Raw genomic sequence first — 21,697 nt, 5'->3', positions numbered from 1 at the left:
TCACCACATACACACACATTCACTCACTTGTTTATAACTTCATCACATCACATTAGGAAGATAAGTCAAACACAAACTAAAAACGACAAAAAGAACTAGGAAAGGCTGCTTAAGTATATATTGTACACTTCACTTCATCAGCTTACGAGCCCCAGGTTGACAATTTATGATAGCAATTTAGACAACACTAAATTGAACAAACAGTAGGCCATTGTAACAGACATAGTAAATCATGGGTGAACCTGAGCAGCGTCTGAGAGAGTGATGCTGAGCGAAAGGACGGCTAATCGTCCGGCTCCTCCTCGATGATCCTGTACCAGCCATATCCTTCAGGGAGAGGGTCCGATTCTTTCTTGTCCCCCGTTGGAGAAGGCGCTGCCTGAGTCGGAGGTGGATTGACAGCATGCTCTGGGGCAGCCTCTGGCGATCCCTCGACATCCCTTGAGCTTCCTGCCTGGTGCATCTTCTTGCTGGGGTGTTCCTCACCCTCATCCTGCGGTTCTTCAAGGAAAAGGACCGAGACATGGGCGTTGATGCGGGAATTTTCCTGGGAGCTACTGAAAGAGAAGACGGCAGTGCCAAACGCAGGTAGAGGTGCCGAGTCCGATTCTGGGCTTCTAGAGTCCAAGAATTGGCTCGATTGGATGGGATGGGCTTCTGCAACTCGATGGCAGAGGCATCGACAGCAGCGGGATTGGGGAGTTGCATCTGAGGGGCGAGAAGACCCGCCTCGGCTAGTGCCTCGACGGCTGAGAAGGCGTTGTCGAGGCCTGACCATTTTTCCACAAATAACCGGGGGAAAGAACAGAGCAGAATAGGAGGAATTGGGGAGATTGAAGCGCCCTCCACCCACCCTTTCAGACTTGATACCGCAGTCAATTGACAGAGGAGTGGCGTGAGCGGTAGCTCCGTGAACCATAGACCAAGCAGATGCACACTCCCTAAACCATAAACCAGTCTCCAGTTTCTGAGCGCGAACCAACACAATGCGATCCACCCCCTCACCATTCTTAAGCTCCTCATCTTTTCCTCGAACTCTGCATGCCATAACTGCACTCTGTAATCGCACCTGAACCCCGGACAGTGCATTGAATTGCCGTCCATGATCGCACCTGAACCCACGCTTATATTCCTTGGCGGCGGTTCGCATTGAATGCCTGTCTCAGGCTTGAGGCCGCACATGGCTTCCATGTGGCTCCTCGCCTTCAACCATGGTGTCACCCGCATCCAGGGAAGCAGCATCTCTTTGGACCAGCCTAGCGAAGTCCTGAGCCTGGGCATTATTTGGTATAATGGTCGTGGTTCCTGTAAGGAGAGTATGTTCATTATCTGCTCCTATGTTAGCTAAGAGGTCTGCGACCTTGTTGCCCTCTCTTTTTGTGTGATTGAAGGTGAGGGCTCTGTTGCTACGGAGAGCTTGTTCGATGGCTTCTAGTCTGGCTGCGAGCCTCCAGCTGTCTGCGATTTTTTTTGCTTGTGAGCCATTCTGCAGTCGCTTGGCCATGTTTATGAGAATCTGAGAGTCTCCTTCCACGATCAAGGGTTGGAGATTGAGATTCCAAGCGAGAAGGAGCCCTTGCCATAATCCTTCAAGCTCAGCCGAGTTGTTGGTGTCCCAACCCAAGTATCCGAAGTATATCTGCAGGGGGGTGCCTTCGTGATTCCTCAGAATACCTCCAAAACCTGCCATTCCAGGGTTACCTTTGGAGGCCCCATCAAAATTGAGCTTATAAGAATGCTTAGGAGGGGCGATCCAAGTGCCTTTGTTTGTACTGCTGCTTTTGGAGGTGCTGATCTTGTGTAGATTCTGAGGTAGGAGCAATTGCCAGTTGCTTAGAATGCCTTTCTCGACGTCTAGAGATGGAAGATCTTCCTGGGTCCTGTTAGCACTCCAGGAAACTCTCTGAGGTTGTAAATCAGAGATGCCTGGTAACATATAAAAAATTCAACAGTTCTATGAAATATTGGAATGAAATATGGTTTGGATCAAGTCGGATGACCATTTCAGCTCTATTCACATTCAAGACATGCATGAACATTCCCTAGCAACACAAGGCTTTAAGCGTACAGAGATGAGGTATGGAGAACCAAAGAGTTCTTTGAATTTTTCTGCATTTCGTATATTCCTAGAGCCCAAAATCAGCTTGTCGACTCCCTTGCTGTCTCAGCTAGTTTGTTTATACCTCCATCGCCTCCCAAACTAGTTTATGAGGTACAAATGAAGTATAGACCCTCCGTGCCTGATAATGTCCACCATTGGAGGGTTTTCGATGATGATGATGAGCTAAATAGGTTTCTTCAAGTCATTGATGAGTTTTCTGAAATGCAAATTGACCAAAATAATGATGCTTTGTTAGAAGATCCCAAGTCCAAGCTTAGAAATAAGATTGGAAAGAATAGCATAGTCCAACTTCCTAGCAACCATATTCCTAAGGGTCTAATTCCTCTTGAGAGATTGTTTGATCACAATGATGTGCCTAACAAAGCTGCCCAAAAAGAAAATCAAACTGCAGTTTCCAAACATGATATTGGAGGTCCAGGCCACCCCAAATTCATAAATCTGTCCTCCAACCTATCTGCTGACCAGAGTGTTGAATACTGCAAATTAATGAGGCAATTTGCTGATGTGTTCGCTTGGGAGTAAAGTGATCTGAAGACATATGATGAAAATATAATTCAACATAAAATTCCGCTTGAGAAAGACACTATTCCTTTCAAACAGAAGATGAGACCAATGAATCCTATGCTCCTTCCTCTGGTTGAGAAAGAAATTAAAAAGTTGCTGGCTGCTAAGATCATAGTGCCTCTCAGATATTCTAAATGGGTGGCGAATCCAGTTGTTGTGAGGAAGAAGAGTGGAGAAATTAGACTATGTGTTGATTTCAGGAATCTAAATAAATGTTCCAAAAAGGATAATTATCCTCTACCAAAAATGGAGCATTTGTTGCAGCAAGTCTTAGGTGCCAAAGTAGAGTCTTTTATAGATGGTTTTTCAGGTTATAATCAGGTTGCTGTGCATCCGGATGATCAGGAGAAGACTGCATTCACCACTCCTTGGGGTACCTTTATGTATTCCAAGATGCCTTTTGGGTTGATGAATGCTGGAGCCACCTTTCAGAGAGCTATGGATATAGCGTTTGTAGGAGAAAAGGATAAATTTGTCCTTATCTACCTGGATGATATAACAGTATACTCCAGTAGCCATCAAGACCATGTGCAACATTTGAAGAAAGTGTTTTTGAAGTGCAGAAGGTTTGGGATTTCAGTAAATCCTAAGAAGTCACAGTTTGCGTTAGAAGAAGGCAAGTTGTTGGGACATATTGTTTCTGCTGTAGGTGTCCGAATTGACCCAGAAAGAGTAAAAGCGATACAGACCTTGTCTGTCCCGAGATCGAAGAAGGACATCCAGTCTTTTCTAGGCAAGATTAATTTTGTAAGGAGATTTATCCCAAATTTTGCAGAACTCGTGAAGCATATTACCTCTATGTTGAAGAAGGGGTCAGAGATCAAGTGGAATGGTGTAGCGAGAAAGTCATTTGAGTCCATTAAAAGGGCAATTATGGAGGCCCCCACTTTAATCAGTCCAGATTATAGCAAGGAGTTCCGCATATTTTCTTTTGCCTCTGACGACACCCTTGCAGCAGTCTTATTGCAGGCAGATGAAGAAGGCTCAGAGCATCTAGTGGCATTTTTCAGTAAAACCTTAAGGGATGCTGAGCTGAGGTATGATATTATTGAGAAACAAGCATACGCTCTTATCAAATCTTTGAAAGCTTTCAGAGTATACGTCTTGCATTCCAAAATAGTTGCATATGTGCCTTCTGCTGCGATAAAGAATGTCTTAACGCAACCTGATGCTGATGGAAAAAGAGCGAAATGGATTGCAAAAATGATAGAATTCAACATAGAGCTGAAGCCTACCAAGCTGGTAAGAGGTCAGGGGCTTGCCAAACTGTTGGCTAAAGAAAATTGCAAATCTTTGGACGTCGATTTCTTGTTCAATGTAGAAGAAAATGGTCTAATGAAAGAGCATGAAACAACTGAATCACAGAGAGGGCAGTCGGTGGCCGAGAACCTAGCTTCATGTAATTGGTATGCTGCAATAATTAAATTCCTTTTAGAGTTAGAAGTTCCTTCAGAATTGTCTCAAAGTCAAGCAAGAACGTTAAAGCTCAAGGCAGTGAAATATTGCATCAATGATAGCTCGCTTTATTGGAAGGACCCATCTAGAGTGCTTTTAAGATGTATGGACAAAGAACAGTCAATAGAAGTTATGCAGCAGTTCCATAACAGCATGTGTGGAGGACATCATTATTGGAGAACTACAGCCCAAAAGATTCTCAGAGCTGGGTACTATTGGCCATCTTTATTTTCTGATGCATTTTCTTTTGTTAAATCTTGTGACAGGTGCCAGAGATTTGAAGGAAAGCAGCAGTTAAAATCCCTGCCCCTAAAGCCAATAATTACAAAAGGACCTTTTCAGCAGTGGGGCTTGGATTTCATTGGTGAAATCAACCCGCACTCCAGTGGCTAGCACAGGTGGATATTAGTTGCCACTGATTATTTTACGAAATGGATTGAAGCAATCCCAACAAGGAAGGCTGATCATAATGTGGTAATGAAATTTTTATCAGAAAACATTTTCAGCAGATTTGGTTGCCCACATAAGCTTATAACGGATAATGCAACAGCCTTCAAGGCAAAAGAGTTGGTGGAAATGTGTGATTAAATGGGCATTAAGCTTGTTCATTCCACCTCCTATTACCCCCAAGGGAATGGCCTAGTAGAATCCTCTAACAAAAGTCTGATCAGGATTATTAAGAATCTGTTAGAAGATAATAAGAAGAATTGGGATGCAAAGCTCAAATATGCACTATGGGCGGACAGAGTGACCATCAAAAGATCTACAGGCTGCTCTCCTTTCAAGCTGGTATATGGTACTGATGCTATTTTTCCAATTCAGCTTACTCTTCCTGTGGTAAATTCGCTCCAAACAGCGCAGAATGAAGAAGATGTTATGGCCAATAAAATCACTGATTTAACGGAATTATATCAGATCAGAGAGCAGCTGATTGAAAAAGCTATAGCGCATCAGCAGAGGATCAAAGAAGTCTTTGACAAGAAGGCAAAGAGAGACAACTTGCAGGTTGGGGATTTGGTTATGAAATGGGATGCATTTAAAGAAAAGAAAGGCAATCATGGGAAATTTGATGCTCTCTGGACAGGCCCTTTCATCATTTCACAGATTCAAGGGAACAATACCTTCATACTGAAAAGTATGGAGGGAGAACCAGTTTTTGATGGCCCAATTAATGGGCGGTTTTTGAAAAGCTATGTGATTTAAGGTCTTTAGGCCTTAGAATTGTAAATATTTTATATTTTTTTTTTTCAGTTTTAGTATAAACAAAGTAGACTCCATGCCCAATGGAACACTAGGAAATTTTGGCTAATTTGTTTTCTACAGGAAAGGCATTGATCTGCAGTTCTTAAGACCTCACAGGGAGGATCTCATCCCCAGAAGGAGCCAGTGTTAGCTTTGCTATGAAAATGGATTAAAAATAGATTCAAAAGGCTCTCAAAGGCTGCAAATATGCTTATAGTCATGACCAAAATCCATGTTTGCTGTTCAAATCATCAAGACATGACAAAAGCTACCCCTCCGATTTATTTTTTCCTTTGCATTTTAGCAAAATGAATTCTCCGATGAGATAAAGTATCATTCGATCCCCCTCTGATGCGATATCACTATCGGGAGGGGGCAGTGGCATATTATAAGCAAAATGGAGGTTTTCCAAAGGTCGGGCGATGTAGTGGTCAACACTATGATGCATTGTCGAAGGCCCAGGCCAGACCCGATTTCAAACAATAGCGCAGTTCAATAACATTTCGGGTCCGATGGCATTTTGGAGTTTTTAGTGGCCGCTCCCATGTTTCCGCCGATATTGCGACTTAGCACCAGCCGTCGGATCGGGCACCAGATCAGCGGCCCTGATTTAATCACTGCATTCCCCATATATCGCCCTGATATCGCGGAGCCGAAATAACATAAAGCGCAGCACATAAAGTATATCGGGTCCGATTATTCGTTCTGTTAATGTCCGCCAATTGGGTTTCGCCGATGAGCCGGACCCGATCTCAAATAAAGAGAGCCTTAATGCGATTTCGGGTCCGCGGGCTTTTCGGAGGCACTCTGATATGGGACCGATGGTCTGCCCCGATGCGATTTAGCGCCAACCGTTGGATCGGCCCGCGCCGGATCCAACGGCCAGGATTTAATGATGGCTGCAGTGTCCGCTTATGCGCCCGATTTTCATAATTTTGCAGTGTTGTGAAGATTTTCTTTTTGTATTATGATAACAGGGGTATTTGTTTAAAGTTTGTGCAGCGCTCCTGCCTGCCACATCTGCTAAGGGAAATCATGCATCCTTAAGTCATGTAGGCTCGCTCCAAGCCCTATTTTGCTCCAGGGGGCCAGTCTTGGCCTCGGCTCAATCAACAACACTTATTCCTCCTTTTTGCATCATTTTTTAGAGGTTAAGGCTATTCTTGATCGGCCAGGGTGCTGATAGCTTTCCAAAGACCACAGGAACCTTAGCAGCAGTGATTTTTGCCTTGACAAAGACAAAAAGGGGGCTATTAGGCAGATAAAGAGTATCAGAGAGAGATAGTGGCCCGGGTCAGTGTCAAAGTGTATCAGGGAAGCGACGGAGGGTATTAGTGGAGATATTACAAAGCAAATGAAGGCAGAAGGGGCCCCGACAGTTTTAGCAAGGCATCATTGAACTGTAATGGCTCACCAACTCACAGATTTTGGCCACTTAAGGCAACAGAACTCAGAAAGGGAAGGGGAAGGGCCACTACACGCCTCAACCCAAATCAAATAAAATCATGAAGCATTAATGGACCTGCCAGTGGAGCAGTCATCCTAACGAACTTAATGGGGCATCTTTGGCATGAGGGAGATCCTATGCATCACCGCAGGCCACCCAAAATATCTGAATGTGGTTATTTCTCTGTCAGAAGAGGAAGACGGCCGAGCCATGCCTACGTATTGAGGGAATCAATCAGTTAAACAAGACAGAAGGATAGATTAAGACACCTGAAGCCTCAAAAGGATTGAGGACCATTGTAAACAAGTTATAAATAGCTTAAAACAAGATGTAACAAGGGTTCAACTTTTGGAGATTATTCCTTCCCTGTTTTCTTAAGCTTCTCATCTGCAGTCTTTAGTAATACAAGCTTCTTTTGCTGTTACATGTTTAATGTCCATTTCTCTTCTGTTCTATGCTTGCACTTGAACAATTTGTTCAGGTTTTCTGAGTGTTTAAGGCCAGATAACTGTCATCTTATCTTTGCTTTGATATATCAGATTTGCAAGTTTCTTGGCTGCTTATGGCTAGCCATTTATATGTTTGATTATATGTGCATCTGCCAGTATAGTCAGTAAGTTCATTTGCTGCCTCTAACTAGCCATTCATATTTGTCCATGTATGCAATCTGCTGGCATGGTCAGTGTTCTCCATCTATCCATTAAATCTACAAACTATTGAGCATTAGCAGTCTAAAGCCTTGTGTTGCTAGGGAATGTTCATGCATGTCTTGAATGTGAATAGAGCTGAAATGGTCATCCGACTTGATCCAAACCATATTTCATTCCAATATTTCATAGAACTGTTGAATTTTTTATATGTTACCAGGCATCTCTGATTTACAACCTCAGAGAGTTTCTTGGAGTGCTAACATAATTGGCGCCGTTGCCGGGGAGAAGAGAATTGAAGCTCAGCTTCCCTGGGAGACGACACAGCTTCAAGCTTTGATGACACACAAGGTTTGAACGTAGACGTTGGTTGTAATCATCTGTTTGGCGACTCCACTAGAGGAAGGCCATCCTTTGGCGACTCCACTTTGAAGTTCTGGCTCAGTTTGTGAGGCATACTAGAAGAAATCCGCAGAAGTCTCCAGCTGTCCCAGTGCCTGACCCTGAGAAGATTGTTAACCCGAAGAAAACATCACAGAAGGGAGCATCAAGATCAGGTAAGCCCCAGAAATATTATTTGTCTCTGCATGAGAAGTTCTCAGTTGAGGATACACAGTTTGAAGATTTAAAGCCTAGTATTGCTAATGAAGAAGTACCTGCAGAGATTCATAAAGCTCCTTGTCCATTTAGTTCCCCTTTGAATCTCAGTCCAAAGAAAGCTTCCCATATTGTCCAAAACATACCAATATCTCTGCCATCCATTACATTATTTCCTACTGCCCCATTTGCTAGTGTCCTTGCACAAATTCCAAACATGGTAGGACCACAAGCACCCACCAAAATGGAAAGAATCATAGCCGCCAGGTATGGACCTTTAATATTGCCCACTCCCTTGAATACCATGCCCACTAGAGAATATCAGAAGTATATGCCCAATTTCACTGGGACTGAAGGTGTCACTGCTGAAGAACACCTTGAGTCATTTTATAGCTATGCTGATAATCTGGATATTAGTGAAGATGATGTGTGGATGAGAGTCTTTGTCCAAAGTCTAGATGGGGAGGCTAGGAAATGGTTTAGAGAACAAGCCCCAGGATCTATAGCAGATATCGAAGCTTTAGACGATACGTTCCTAAAACACTGGGGAGATAAAAAGGACTTGCTATACTATCATACAGAGTTTGGAAACCTGAAGAGGGAAAATGGAGAATCCTTGTCTGATTTTAATAAAAGATTCAACCGTATGTATAGTAAGATACCAGCTGAGGTAAAGCCTACCCCCACCTCTGCCAAACTTGCCTACGCCAGTGCCTTTGACTCTGATTTCTGTTTGTTGTTGAGAGAAAGAATATGTGCCACCCTAGCTGAAATGCAGGATGCGGCACTAGAGGTCGAATCTAACATTATGGCTGCAGAAAAGCTCAAAAGTCACGCTGATAGAAGGAGGCAGAGAGGCGAGGCTTCGCCTGCTTCATCCTCAGATACCAAACTTGATAAAATGACTAGAATGATCGAGTCACTGTTTGCTAAAATTTCTAAGCTGGAGATTGAGCAGAACCCTGGGAAGACAAGGCTCCCAGGCACATTTGCAACAAGAAATCCGAATCCATTTAGAAGAACCAGCAAACAATTGCAAATCATTCAGAGGGGTAAAGAAACCAACGAAGATCAAAAAGTTAAGGCTCCTTTCCAAAATGTGGTTATGGAGGAAGAACAAATTGAAGATGAAGATGCAATTCTCTGTATGGAAGATAAAGGAAGTGATGCCTTTTTGACATTGGCTGCATACGAAGGTTGCAGGAGCAAGATAGTCAAAGGTGGGACAGAGAGGCTGTTCTACAAACTGGGGAGCAGCAAAGATATAACCTAAGGTCAAATGCAAATAATATCAAGGAGGATCCTGCCCAAAAAGCTGCCGTCCAAACAGAGGCCCAGAATAGCAGACAGAGAAGACCAGCAGCTGATCCAGTCACCCTCAAAGCACCAGTTCAAGAGGTAAAAGGTTCTGACAAGCTACCTCCCTCTTTCAGCTTCGAATCAGAAGTTCAGAAGTTAAAAATAACTGTGCCTCTGACAGAACTGGTGAAGAGTGAAATGTTTAGAAAGCCTATCCTTGAGGCTCTCGAGCTGAAGAGCACACGAACCTCCACTGACTTTGTCAATTTGCAAGACGATAGGCCTGCAGTTGTGCTAAGCCCAATGACTGAACCTGCCAATGATAGTTCCCCATCTTTTTATGTCTCCTTGACCATTCATGACAAAATTCTCCACAACTGCCTCCTAGATACAGGTGCCAGTCACAATCTGATGCCTAAAACTGTCATGGAAGAGTTAGGCCTTGACATCACCAGACCATATCATGACCTATTCTCTTTCGACTCAAGGAAGGTAAAATGTCTAGGATTGATTAAAGATTTATCCATTTCCCTAACCCAGCTTCCCATGAAGAGCATAATGATGGATATTCTGGTGGCAGATGTCCCTCCTAAGTTTGGCATGATGTTGTCCAGAGGGTGGATTAAGAGACTAGGTGGAACATTGTAGAACGATTTATCTTATGCAACCGTCCCAGTATTCGGAGGAGAGAGCAGGAGGTTATATAGAGAAGCACAGCTGGCATATATCATTAGCGATGAGAAGAATCCTACAAACCATCCCATATATGCAGTGGACACTGATTTTGGAGCTTGCATTCTCCAAACAGAAGAATCTCAGAAGGTTGCGTTGCAGATCAGGAAACCAACAGCTCAGGCTGAGCATAATACAGGAGGTCAGATTTGGGAGATGTTCTTTGATGGAGCATGTACCAAGGAGACTGCAGGAGCAGGGGTGGTGCTAGTGTCTCCACAACAAGAAATAGTTCAATTGTCTCTAAAGCTGGTTTTTCAGGTGACAAACAACATAGCATAATATGAAGCACTGCTGTTGGGCCTTCATGCCGCCAAAGACAGAGGAATAAAGAAGCTGAAGGTATTCGGAGATGCTGATCTGATAATTTAGCAAGTGAACAAAACATTCAAAGCAAAGCATCCAAGGCTAAAAGCGTACAGAGATGAGGTATGGAGAACCAAAGAGTTCTTTGAATTTTTTTGCATTTCGTATATTCCTAGAGACCAAAATCAGCTTGCCGACTCCCTTGCTGTCTCAGCTAGTTTGTTTATACCTCCATCGCCTCCCAAACTAGTTTATGAGGTACAAATGAAGTATAGACCCTCCATGCTTGATAATGTCCACCATTGGAGGGTTTTTGGTGATGATGATGAGCTAAATAGGTTTCTTCAAGTCATTGATGAGTTTTCTGAAATGCAAATTGACCAAAATAATGATGCTTTGTTAGAAGATCCCAAGTCCAAGCTTAGAAATAAGATTGGAAAGAATAGCATAGTCCAACTTCCTAGCAACCATATTCCTAAGGGTCTAATTCCTCTTGAGAGATTGTTTGATCACAATGATGTGCCTAACAAAGCTGCCCAAAAAGAAAATCAAATTGTAGTTTGCAAACATGATATTGGAGGTCCAGGCCACCCCAAATTCATAAATCTGTCCTCCAACCTATCTGCTGACCAGAGTGCTGAATACTGCAAATTAATGAGGCAATTTGCTGATGTGTTCGCTTGGGAGTACAACGATCTGAAGACATATGATGAAAATATAATTCAACATAAAATTCCGCTTGAGAAAGACACTATTCCTTTCAAACAGAAGATGAGACCAATGAATCCTATGCTCCTTCCTCTGGTTGAGAAAGAAATTAAAAAGTTTCTTGCTGCTAAGATCATAGTGCCTCTCAGATATTCTAAATGGGTGGCGAATCTAGTTGTTGTGAGGAAGAAGAGTGGAGAAATTAGACTATGTGTTGATTTCAGGAATCTAAATAAATGTTCCAAAAAGGATAATTATCCTCTACCAAAAATGGAGCATTTGTTGCAGCAAGTCTTAGGTGCCAAAGTAATGTCTTTTATAGATGGTTTTTCAGGTTATAATCAGGTTGCTGTGCATCCAGATGATCAGGAGAAGACTGCATTCACCACTCCTTGGGGTACCTTTATGTATTCCAAGATGCCTTTTGGGTTGATGAATGCTAGAGCCACCTTTCAGAGAGCTATGGATATAGCGTTTGTGGGAGAAAAGGATAAATTTGTCCTTATCTACCTGGATGATATAACAATATACTCCAATAGCCATCAAGACCATGTGCAACATTTGAAGAAAGTGTTTTTGAAGTGCAGAAGGTTTGGGATTTCAGTAAATCCTAAGAAGTCACAGTTTGCGTTAGAAGAAGGCAAGTTGTTGGGACATATTGTTTCTGCTCCAGGTGTCTGAGTTGACCCAGAAAGAGTAAAAGCGATACAGACCTTGTCTGTCCCGAGATCGAAGAAGGACATCCAGTCTTTTCTAGGCAAGATTAATTTTGTAAGGAGATTTATCCCAAATTTTGCAGAACTCGTGAAGCATATTACCTCTATGTTGAAGAAGGGGTCAGAGATCAAGTGGAATGGTGTAGCGAGAAAGTCATTTGAGTCCATTAAAAGGGCAATTATGGAGGCCCTCACTTTAATCAGTCCAGATTATAGCAAGGAGTTCTGCATATTTTCTTTTTCCTCTGACGACACCCTTGCAACAGTCTTATTGCAGGCAGATGAAGAAGGCTCAGAGCATCCGGTGGCATTTTTCAGTAAAACCTTAAGGGATGCTGAGCTGAGGTATGATATTATTGAGAAACAAGCGTACGCTCTTATCAAATCTTTGAAAGCTTTCAGAGTATACGTCTTGCATTCCAAAATAGTTGCATATGTGCCTTCTGCTGCGATAAAGAATGTCTTAACGCAACCTGATGCTGATGGAAAAAGAGCGAAATGGATTGCAAAAATGATAGAATTCAACATAGAGCTGAAGCCTACCAAGCTGGTAAGAGGTCAGGCGGTTGCCAAATTGTTGGCTAAAGAAAATTGCAAATCTTTTGACGTCGATTTCTTGTTCAATGTAGAAGAAAATGGTCTAATGAAAGAGCATGAAACAACTGAATCGCAGAGAGGGCAGTCGGTGGCCGAGAACCTAGCTTCATGTAATTGGTATGCTGCAATAATTAAATTCCTTTTAGAGTTAGAAGTTCCTTCAGAATTGTCTCAAAGTCAAGCAAGAACGTTAAAGCTCAAGGCAATGAAATATTGCATCAATGATAGCTCGCTTTATTGGAAGGATCCATCTGGAGTGCTTTTAAGATGTCTGGACAAAGAACAGTCAATAGAAGTTATGCAGCAGTTCCATAACAGCATGTGTGGAGGACATCATTATTGGAGAACTACAGCCCAAAAGATTCTCAGAGCTGGGTACTATTGGCCATCTTTATTTTCTGATGCATTTTCTTTTGTTAAATCTTGTGACAGGTGCCAGAGATTTGAAGGAAAGCAGCAGTTAAAATCCCTGCCCCTAAAGCCAATAATTACAAAAGGACCTTTTCAGCAGTGGGGCTTGGATTTCATTGGTGAAATCAACCCGCACTCTAGTGGCCAGCACAGGTGGATATTAGTTGCCACTGATTATTTTACGAAATGGATTGAAGCAATCCCAACAAGGAAGGCTGATCATAATGTGGTAATGAAATTTTTATCAAAAAACATTTTCAGCAGATTTGGTTGCCCACATAAGCTTATAACAGATAATGCAGCAGCCTTCAAGGCAAAAGAGTTGGTGGAAATGTGTGATTCAATGGGCATTAAGCTTGTTCATTCCACCTCCTATTACCCCCATGGGAATGGCCTAGCAGAATCCTCTAACAAAAGTCTGATCAGGATTATTAAGAAGCTGTTAGAAGATAATAAGAAGAATTGGGATGCAAAGCTCAAATATGCACTATGGGCGGACAGAGTGACCATCAAAAGATCTACAGGTTGCTCTCCTTTCAAGCTGGTATATGGTACTGATGCTATTTTTCCAATTCAACTTACTCTTCCTGTGGTAAATTCGCTCCAAACAGCGCAGAATGAAGAAGATGTCATGGCCAATAGAATCACTAATTTAACGGAATTATATAAGATCAGAGAGCAGCTGATTGAAAAAGCTACAGCGCATCAGCAGAGGATCAAGGAAGTCTTTGACAAGAAGGCAAAGAGAGACAACTTGCAGGTTGCGGATTTGGTTATGAAATGGGATGCATTTAAAGAAAAGAAAGGCAATCATAGGAAATTTGATGCTCTCTGGACAGGCCCTTTCATCATTTCACAGATTCAAGGGAACGATGCCTTCATACTGAAAAGTATGGAGGGAGAACCAGTTTTTGATGGCCCAATTAATGGTTGGTTTTTGATAAGCTATGTGATTTAAGGTCTTTAGGCCTTTGAACTATAAATATTTTATATTTTTTTTTTCAGTTTTAGTATAAACAAAGTAGACTCCATGCCCAATGGAACACTAGGAAATTTTGGCTAATTTTCTTTCTACAGGAAAGGCATTGATCTGCAGTTCTTAAGACCTCACAGGGAGGATCTCATCCCCAGAAGGAGCCAGTGTTAGCTTTGCTATGCAAATGGATTAAAAATAGATTCAAAAGGCTCTCAAAGGCTGTAAATATGCTTATAGTCATGACCAAAATCCATGTTTGCTGTTCAAATCATCAAGACATGACAAAAGCTACCCCTCCGATTTATTTCTTCCTTTGCATTTTAGCAAAATGCATTCTCCGATGAGATAAAGTATCATTCGATCCCCCTCCGATGCGATATCACTATCGGGAGGGGGCAGTGGCATATTATAAGCAAAATGGAGGTTTTCCAAAGGTCGGATGATGTAGTGGTCAACACTATGATGCATTACCGAAGGCCCGGGCCGGACCCGATTTCAAACAATAGCGCAGTTCAATAACATTTCGGGTCCGATGGCATTTTGGAGTTTTTAGTGGCCGCTCCCATGTTTCCGCCAATATTGCGACTTAGCGCCAGCCGTCAGATCGGGCACCAGATCAGCGGCCCTGATTTAATCACTGCATTCCCCATATATCGCCCTGATATCGCGGAGCCGAAATAACATAAAGCGCAGCACATAAAGTATATCGGGTCCGATTATTCATTCTGTTAATGTCCGCCGATTGGGTTTCGCCGATGAGCCGGACCCGATCTCAAATAAAGAGAGCCTTAATGCGATTTCGGGTCCGCGGGCTTTTCGGAGGCACTCTGATATGGGACCGATGGTCTACCCCGATGCGATTTAGCGCCAACCGTTGGATCGGCCTGCGCCGGATCCAACGGCCAGGATTTAATGATGGCTGCAGTGTCCGCTTATGCACCCGATTTTCATAATTTTGCAGTGTTGTGAAGATTTTCTTTTTGTATTATGATAACAAGGGTATTTGTTTAAAGTTTGTGCAGGGCTCCCGCCTGCCACATCTGCTAAGGGAAATCATGCATCCTTAAGTCATGTAGGCTCGCTCCAAGCCCTATTTTGCTCCAGGGGGCCAGTCTTGGCCTCGGCTCAATCAACAACACTTATTCCTCCTTTTTGCATCATTTTTTAGAGGTTAAGGTTATTCTTGATCGGCCATGGTGCCGATAGCTTTCCAAAGACCACAGGAACCTTAGCAGCAGTGATTTTTGCCTTGACAAAGACAGAAAGGGGGCTATTAGGCAGATAAAGAGTATCAGAGAGAGATAGTGGCCCGGGTCAGTGTCAAAGTGTATCAGGGAAGCGACGGAGGGTATCAGTGGAGATATTACAAAGCAAATGAAGGCAGAAGGGGCCCCGACAGTTTTAGCAAGGCATCATTGAACTGTAATGGCTCACCAACTCACAGATTTTGGCCACTTAAGGCAACAGAACCCAGAAAGGGAAGGGGAAGGGCCACTACACGCCTCAACCCAAATCAAATAAAATCATGAAGCATTAACGGCCCTGCCAGCGCAGCAGTCATCCTAACGAACTTAATGGGGCATCTTTGGCACGAGGGAGCTCCTATGCATCACCGCAGGCCACCCAAAATATCTGAATGTGGATATTTCTCGGTCAGAAGAGGAAGACGGTCGAGCCATGCCTACCTATTGAGGGAATCAATCAGTTAAACAAGACAGAAGGATAGATTAAGACACCTGAAGCCTCAAAAGGTTGAGGACCATTGTAAACAAGTTATAAATAGCTTAAAACAAGATGTAACAGGGGTTCAACTTTTGGAGATTATTCCTTCCCTGTTTTCTCAAGCTTCTCATCTGCAGTCTTTAGTAATACAAGCTTCTTTTGCTGTTACATGTTTAATGTCCATTTCTCTTCTGTTCTATGCTTGCACTTGAACAATTTGTTCAGGTTTTCTGAGTGTTTAAGGCCAGATAACTGTCATCTTATCTTTGCTTTGATATATCAGATTTGCAAGTTTCTTGGCTGCCTATGGCTAGCCATTTATATGTGTGATTATATGTGCATCTGCCAGTATAGTCAGTAAGTTCATTTGCTGCCTCTAACTAGCCATTCATATTTGTCCATGTATGCAATCTGCTGGCATAGTCAGTGTTCTCCATCTATCCATTAAATCTACAAACTATTGAGCATTAGCAGTCTAAAGCCCTGTGTTGTTAGGGAATGTTCATGCATGTCTTGAATGTGAATAGAGCTGAAATGGTCATCCGACTTGATCCAAACCATATTTCATTCCAATATTTCATAGAACTGTTGAATTTTTTATATGTTACCAGGCATCTCTGATTTACAACCTCAGAGAGTTTCCTGGAGTGCTAACAGGTCCAGGAGTGGAGCAGCAGCGTCTCGTTGAGGTTCCCACGGAGTCTGGTCCAGATGTCTTCGATCGTAGAGCGCTGATTTTTGAATATACGTTTATTCCTTTCCTTCCATATACCCCATAGGATAAGTCCAGGGAGCAAGTTCCACAGACAGTTGAGTAACTCGCTCTTATAAGGATTCTGCGGCCATTGTCTTAGGGAGTTGATTATGTCGTTCTCTGTTCTGCATCTTTTTTGACATCTGAAGCTAGCCTTTTCCCATAGCTGATTGGCTAGGGGGCAGGTGTCCAGGAGGTGTTGGAGCGTTTCCTCATTTTGATTGCAATTGGGACATATCGATGGTCCATGAAAATTTCTTCTTCTTAGCTTGTCCCAGGTGAGGATTCTTTTGTGGCTAACCAACCATAGGAAGTAAGAGACTTTGGGCCAGGATCCAAGACCCCATATTTTGCTCCAGATAGGATCAGAAGGGGTGGTGATGTTGCATACAATCTTGTAGGCCTCAGAAGTAGTAAAGTCACCCTTTGGTCGGTATCCCCATCTTAGGATGTCATTGCCTTCGTCGTGTCTGATGCTTCTTTTTTCGAGCTCCTTCTCCAATTCCTCGATGTCCTGTAGGTTTGTGATGGTTATTAACTGATTACCCTGTTTCCATTTCCTGAATCCGTGCTCCGTTTCCTGCACCCAGTAGTGATGGATCTTTTCTTGTTGCTGCTCCGTCCTAATGAGATCCGGGGGTGATTGAAGAACGTGGGTGAGCTTTGGCAACTGGTTCCATGCATCAGTCCAAAATCTTGCAGTCTTGCCATTCCTGACCTCCCAAAAACTGTGCTGCTGAATTAACTGGAAGTGTTGTTTGGCTGCGTTCCATATTAGCGAACCTTTTTCCGTGGGGGTGAACCTAATGAGCTCCTCCTGAGGTCTGTTATTAGCATATTTAGCTGTCCAGATTCTTGCCCAAGGTTTTCCTGGATTTGTGATCCAGTGCCACCATATTTTGGCGCTCATGATGGAGTTGCTGTGCTCCGGATCTCTCAGACCAATACCCCCTTTGTCTTTGGGCAGACAAACTGTGGGCCATTTGACTAAAGCCCATTTACGATTAGTTGCTGAACCGCCCCATAGAAAACTGCGCTGAAGATTCCTGATTCTTTTTAGAACCCATTTGGGCGCAGCAAGGATTGAGAAAAGATACAGAGGCATTGCCTGAAGGACAGACTTAATGAGCACTACCCGACTGGCTAGATTGAGAGATCTGTGCGTCCAAAGGTTAAGCCGAGATTCAAGCTTCTCAATGAGGGTTCGCCAAGAGGAGTGCTTTATAGCTGAGGCAGTGAGGGGGGCTCCGAGGTATTTGGAGGGAAGGGAGGCTGTGGGAAAGCCAAGGATTCGGGCAACTGCCGTTTTAACAAGAGGAGGCGTATGAAAGAAGAAGATCTGCGATTTGGTACAGTTGACATCAGTGCCTGAAGCTTCAGCAAAGTCATTGAGCAGGGATTTGAAGCATGCGGCTTCCTGGACCGAGGGATATCCAAATAGCATGGTATCATCAACAAATTGCTGATGAGAGGTAGCAGGGGTGTTGTGAACTGAAAGGCCTTTGAGACGGTGGGATTGAAGGGCATGTTTAATGTGACGGCCAAGCCCTTCTGCCATGAGAACAAAGAGGAAAGGGGATAGGGGGTCCCCTTGCCTAATTCCTCTTGATGGTTTGAAGGGGCGGGATGGGATCCCATTCACAAGGATGGAGAATTGAGTGGAATTAATTAAGCTCATGATCCAGCGAATCCACATAGAACAGAAACCAAAAGCCTTTAGCATTTGCTGAATGTAAGTCCAGCTGAGTTTGTCGAAAGCTTTAGAAAGATCCAGTTTCAGAAGCATACCTGCCTGTTTTGATTGTTTGAGAGAGTGTATTATCTCGTGCGTGAGGAGGATGCCATCCATGATCTGTCTTCCTTCTACGTAACCCGACTGTTCCGGTGATATGAGCAGAGGTAACAGGGGCTTTAGCCTGTTAGCAATAACTTTGGATATCACTTTGTAAATGACATTACAAAGTGCAATCGGCCTGTATTTGTCGGGAGTGATTGAGTCCTCCTCTTTGGGGATCAGGGCAATGAAGGTGGAGTTGAGAGAGGGAAGCAACCAATGGAGAGCTCTCGATTCTTCAACAATTTGCCAGACTTCCTGTTTTATCATCTCCCAGAAAGTGTGGAAGAACGTGGTAGTGAATCCGTCCGGTCCAGGGGCTTTTCCTTCCTTAAGCTGGGACATTGCCTCGTCCACCTCCTGAGGCTGAATTGGGCGGAGGAGAAGCTCATTGTGTTCCTCCGTAATAATCCTTGGCACATTGTTAGTAATCCTTTCAATTGCCTGTCGCCTATCTCCCTCCGGCTCTTGAAGGACCTGATTGAAGTGATTGAGAAATTCCTCCTCGATTTCCTCATGCTTTTCTACTTTTTCCCCTCCTTGCTTTTGGATGAAAGGAATGCTGTTGTGCATTCTTCTTTGAATAGTAGTTCTGTGGAAGAATTTGGTATTACGTTCGCCCTCCTTCAACCATCTTATTCTGGATTTTTGCTTCCAGTACACTTCCTCTTGCTTCTGCCTTTCCTCAAGCTGTCTGTGGATACGTCGTTCCTGTTCCAAGGTCACTTCAGTGTGTCCCTCTGTGGTTACTCTTTGTTGGAGATCCATCAGTTCCTGATTTAGTTCTTGTTGCGCTCTAAAGATATCTCCAAAGGTTTCCCTGTTCCAGCGCTTTAGGTGATTTTTTAGGAACCTAAGCTTCTGTTGGAATTTATACATCTTAGACCCTTCTGGTGGGATAAAGGAGGTCCATGTAGTTTTGACAAAGTCTTTAAACTCGGGATGCGAGAGCCAGAATCCTTCGAAGCGGAAGGGCCTCCTGGTCAAATCACCTGGTCTTTGCCATTGGAGGGCAATCGGCCAATGGTCCGAGCCTGTGTGCGGAAGAATTGCAGCTGTGATATCTCCTCCAAGGTGAACCGCGTTATCAGAGATAAGGAAGCGGTCTAGCTTGGAAGCGATTTGATGTTTTCCCGCTCTGCGGTTGCTCCATGTGAAGGTTCCATTGCAGAAAGGCAAGTCTATGAGGGAGGTGTTTTGAATGAAGTCCTTGAAATGGGTGTTTTCTTGCTCCAATCTGTTTCGCCCCCCAATCTTCTCCTCTAGCTTGGTGATCATGTTAAAGTCCCCTCCGATGATCCAGAGTGGGTGCCTCCTGTTGTTGTTCAAAGCCTCTATGGTGTCTAGAAGCGCAATTTTGCTTCCTGTATCCTGCGGGAAATATACATTTGATAGGTTTCCATGGATGTTCGTGCCCAAAATGTGGAATGCTGCCTGTATGAGATGATGAGAAGCGTGGAAATCTGAGAGATTTAACGCTTGAGTATTCCATGCAATGGCCAGCCCTCCTGAAGCTCCAGAGGCATCTACTGCTACCGAACGACATCCTGGCCATGCTTTGGAGAGAATGCTACCTAATGTAGATCCATTGCATTTGGTTTCCTGGAGAAAGCATAGTTGCGGCTTTTCCATTTTAATCATGATTTTTAACATTCTGAGTTTCCTTGGGCTATTGAGCCCTTTTAAGTTCCATGATACAAGCTTCATGGTTCAACTATTTGCAGAGGGTTTATAGTACTTTGTCAGTTTTGCATACCTGCCTGAGTCTACCAGGAGTTTCCCAATCTCGATCGTTCTCTGTAGATCTGTTCTTCGTCCTCTCTTTTTGGTTTCTTTTGGGGGGTGGCTTCCATCCCACTGGCTTCCTGGTTGAATACCTAGTTGCTGCTGCTGATATGCTCTCGAGATGACCACTTCCAGCTTGCTGAGTTGGGTTTCGGATATGCTGTCATATGCTTTCTGTTTGCATGCTAGCTCTAGTTCCAGAATATCTAGGCCATGCAGATCTATGCTTTCTGGTTCTTCTTCCATCTGTTGCACTTGACTGCCTTCTTCCACAAAAATCTCTGAGTTAGCAGGGGGGTCTAGCTTTCCATCGATTTCCATGTCCTTGTCTTTCTCTGTCTGATCTTTCAGATCTCCTGAGGGAGAATCATTGAAGATTAAGGGGGTTTGGCGTTTGGAGGGGGAGGCTAAGGGGGGGGAGGAGGGGAGGAGGAAGAGGGATGGGAGGGGTTAGACTCAGAGCTCGGGGGGAGTTCATCAGAGGATTGAGCTAGGATTTCGAAACTGTTTTTAGAAGCTGGGCCATTGGTGCTGATATGCTGGGGCTTATTCCCATTGGAGGGTTTCTTGTGCGCTCGCCTTCGGCTAGGGGCTTTGGTGAAGCCGTCCTGGGATGCGGGATCAGAAGGGTCAGGAGAAGTGGCTTTGGTGTTCAGAGGGCAGTCACGGAAAAGATGCCCAAGAGCGTGGCATCTCCTGCAACGGAAAGGCACATGCTCATAGTCCAAGGGTTGGATCCACTCCTCGTCACGGTGGGAGAGACTTACCGATTCTGGTAGAGCTTCATTCAAGCGCATGAAGACGCAGATGCGAGCATAGGAAATGAATCTGCGCAGTTTGGTTTCTTCTGCAGTCCTGATGTACTCCCCTAGTCCATTTCCTATGTTCTTGAGAATGTCCTCGTCCCAATATTCATCTGGAAGTCCATACATTCTGATCCAGACTGGTGCCCAGGTGAGGTCTTCCTTGTCCGGGTTGAATCTAGGTATCCAGTCTCTCATATACAGGCCCGCTGAGTTGAAGAAATGGGGCCCTGTTCCCAGTACCCTGAGTTTGTCCTCAATACAGTAAAAAATTGCTGTGAAGAAACCCTTCGGCCCTAGCTGCAGGGTAACGTCTCCTTTGGGCTTCCATTTCGCTGCGATCCACCCGTATAAGGCTCTTTCTGTCGGCCAGAACCCTATAAACTTCCCAATAATGGCGTGATCCCTCATGAACTCGATTCGCGCATCAATCTTGTGTCCAGGTAGCTCTATTCGTGGCCGTTCTTTGGCTATTGGTTTGCATGTTGTTGAGGAGACCTTCGGGATTTCCTCCGGATTTTTCCCTCTGTCTTGGGTGACGCTGGCTTGGTCCTTCCGTCCTCCTATCTTCTTGTTTCCCTGCGGATGCCTGTTCCCATTGATCAGGATCTCCCTGTCAATCGATCCAAAGAGGAACGCCTGCTCAGGATCGTGCTGCGATGGGGAGGGCTCTGACGCCCTCCCCTGAGGAGATTCCATTGAGCTGCTCTAGTACTCTGCTATTCCGCTGCGCAACAGTTGATTTGGTCTGGTTTGTGTACAGATCCAGTGCTGTACTGCCTGCGCCGTCGATACTTTCCTCAGAACCCTAATCGTCATCCTGAAACGTCCGTTATGGCCATGTTTTTTCAAGTTGTAGATTAATAGAGAACATGTTGTAATATATTGAGGTATGAACCTCCTATAGTTTGTAGGGTGCATAAAACTTATGGGAGTTGAAGCTTCCTTGCATGTTGCAGATTGCACGAAAATTGAGCTAT

General features: G+C 44.0%; 1 protein-coding gene across 1 annotated transcript; it reads right to left on the bottom strand.

Annotated features, from left to right (window-relative positions):
• Positions 1-1,162: 1,162 nt before the first annotated feature.
• LOC149149659 (uncharacterized) lies at positions 1,163-21,416 on the bottom strand. The gene is made up of 6 exons (XM_089442549.1): positions 20,981-21,416; positions 20,682-20,830; positions 19,900-20,253; positions 18,791-19,731; positions 16,687-18,691; positions 1,163-1,903 (listed from the first exon to the last, which is right to left on the bottom strand). Exons 1-6 carry the CDS (start codon positions 21,414-21,416, stop codon positions 1,163-1,165), a joined length of 4,626 nt encoding a protein of 1,541 aa, XP_089298675.1.
• Positions 21,417-21,697: the final 281 nt, after the last annotated feature.

Source organism: Pinus tabuliformis, chromosome 9 (genome assembly GCF_031772625.1).
Source record: "Pinus tabuliformis cultivar Carrire ecotype Pingquan chromosome 9, CPIR1, whole genome shotgun sequence".
Classification (NCBI taxonomy): domain Eukaryota; kingdom Viridiplantae; phylum Streptophyta; class Pinopsida; order Pinales; family Pinaceae; genus Pinus; species Pinus tabuliformis.
The sequence above is the reverse complement of the archived record's forward strand: the minus strand, read 5'-3'. Positions and strand labels throughout refer to the sequence as shown.

Excerpts from the sequence above, each read along its gene's own strand:
- LOC149149659 (XM_089442549.1), bottom strand. The coding sequence starts at position 21,416 with ATGGAATCTCCTCAGGGGAGGGCGTCAGAGCCCTCCCCATCGCAGCAC. Across the intron at positions 20,831-20,980 it reads CTTCACAGCAATTTTTTACT|ATGAATATTGGGACGAGGAC; the intron begins GTATTGAGGACA and ends ATGGACTTCCAG. Across the intron at positions 19,732-19,899 it reads TCGAGATTGGGAAACTCCTG|GAAACCAAATGCAATGGATC; the intron begins GTAGACTCAGGC and ends TGCTTTCTCCAG.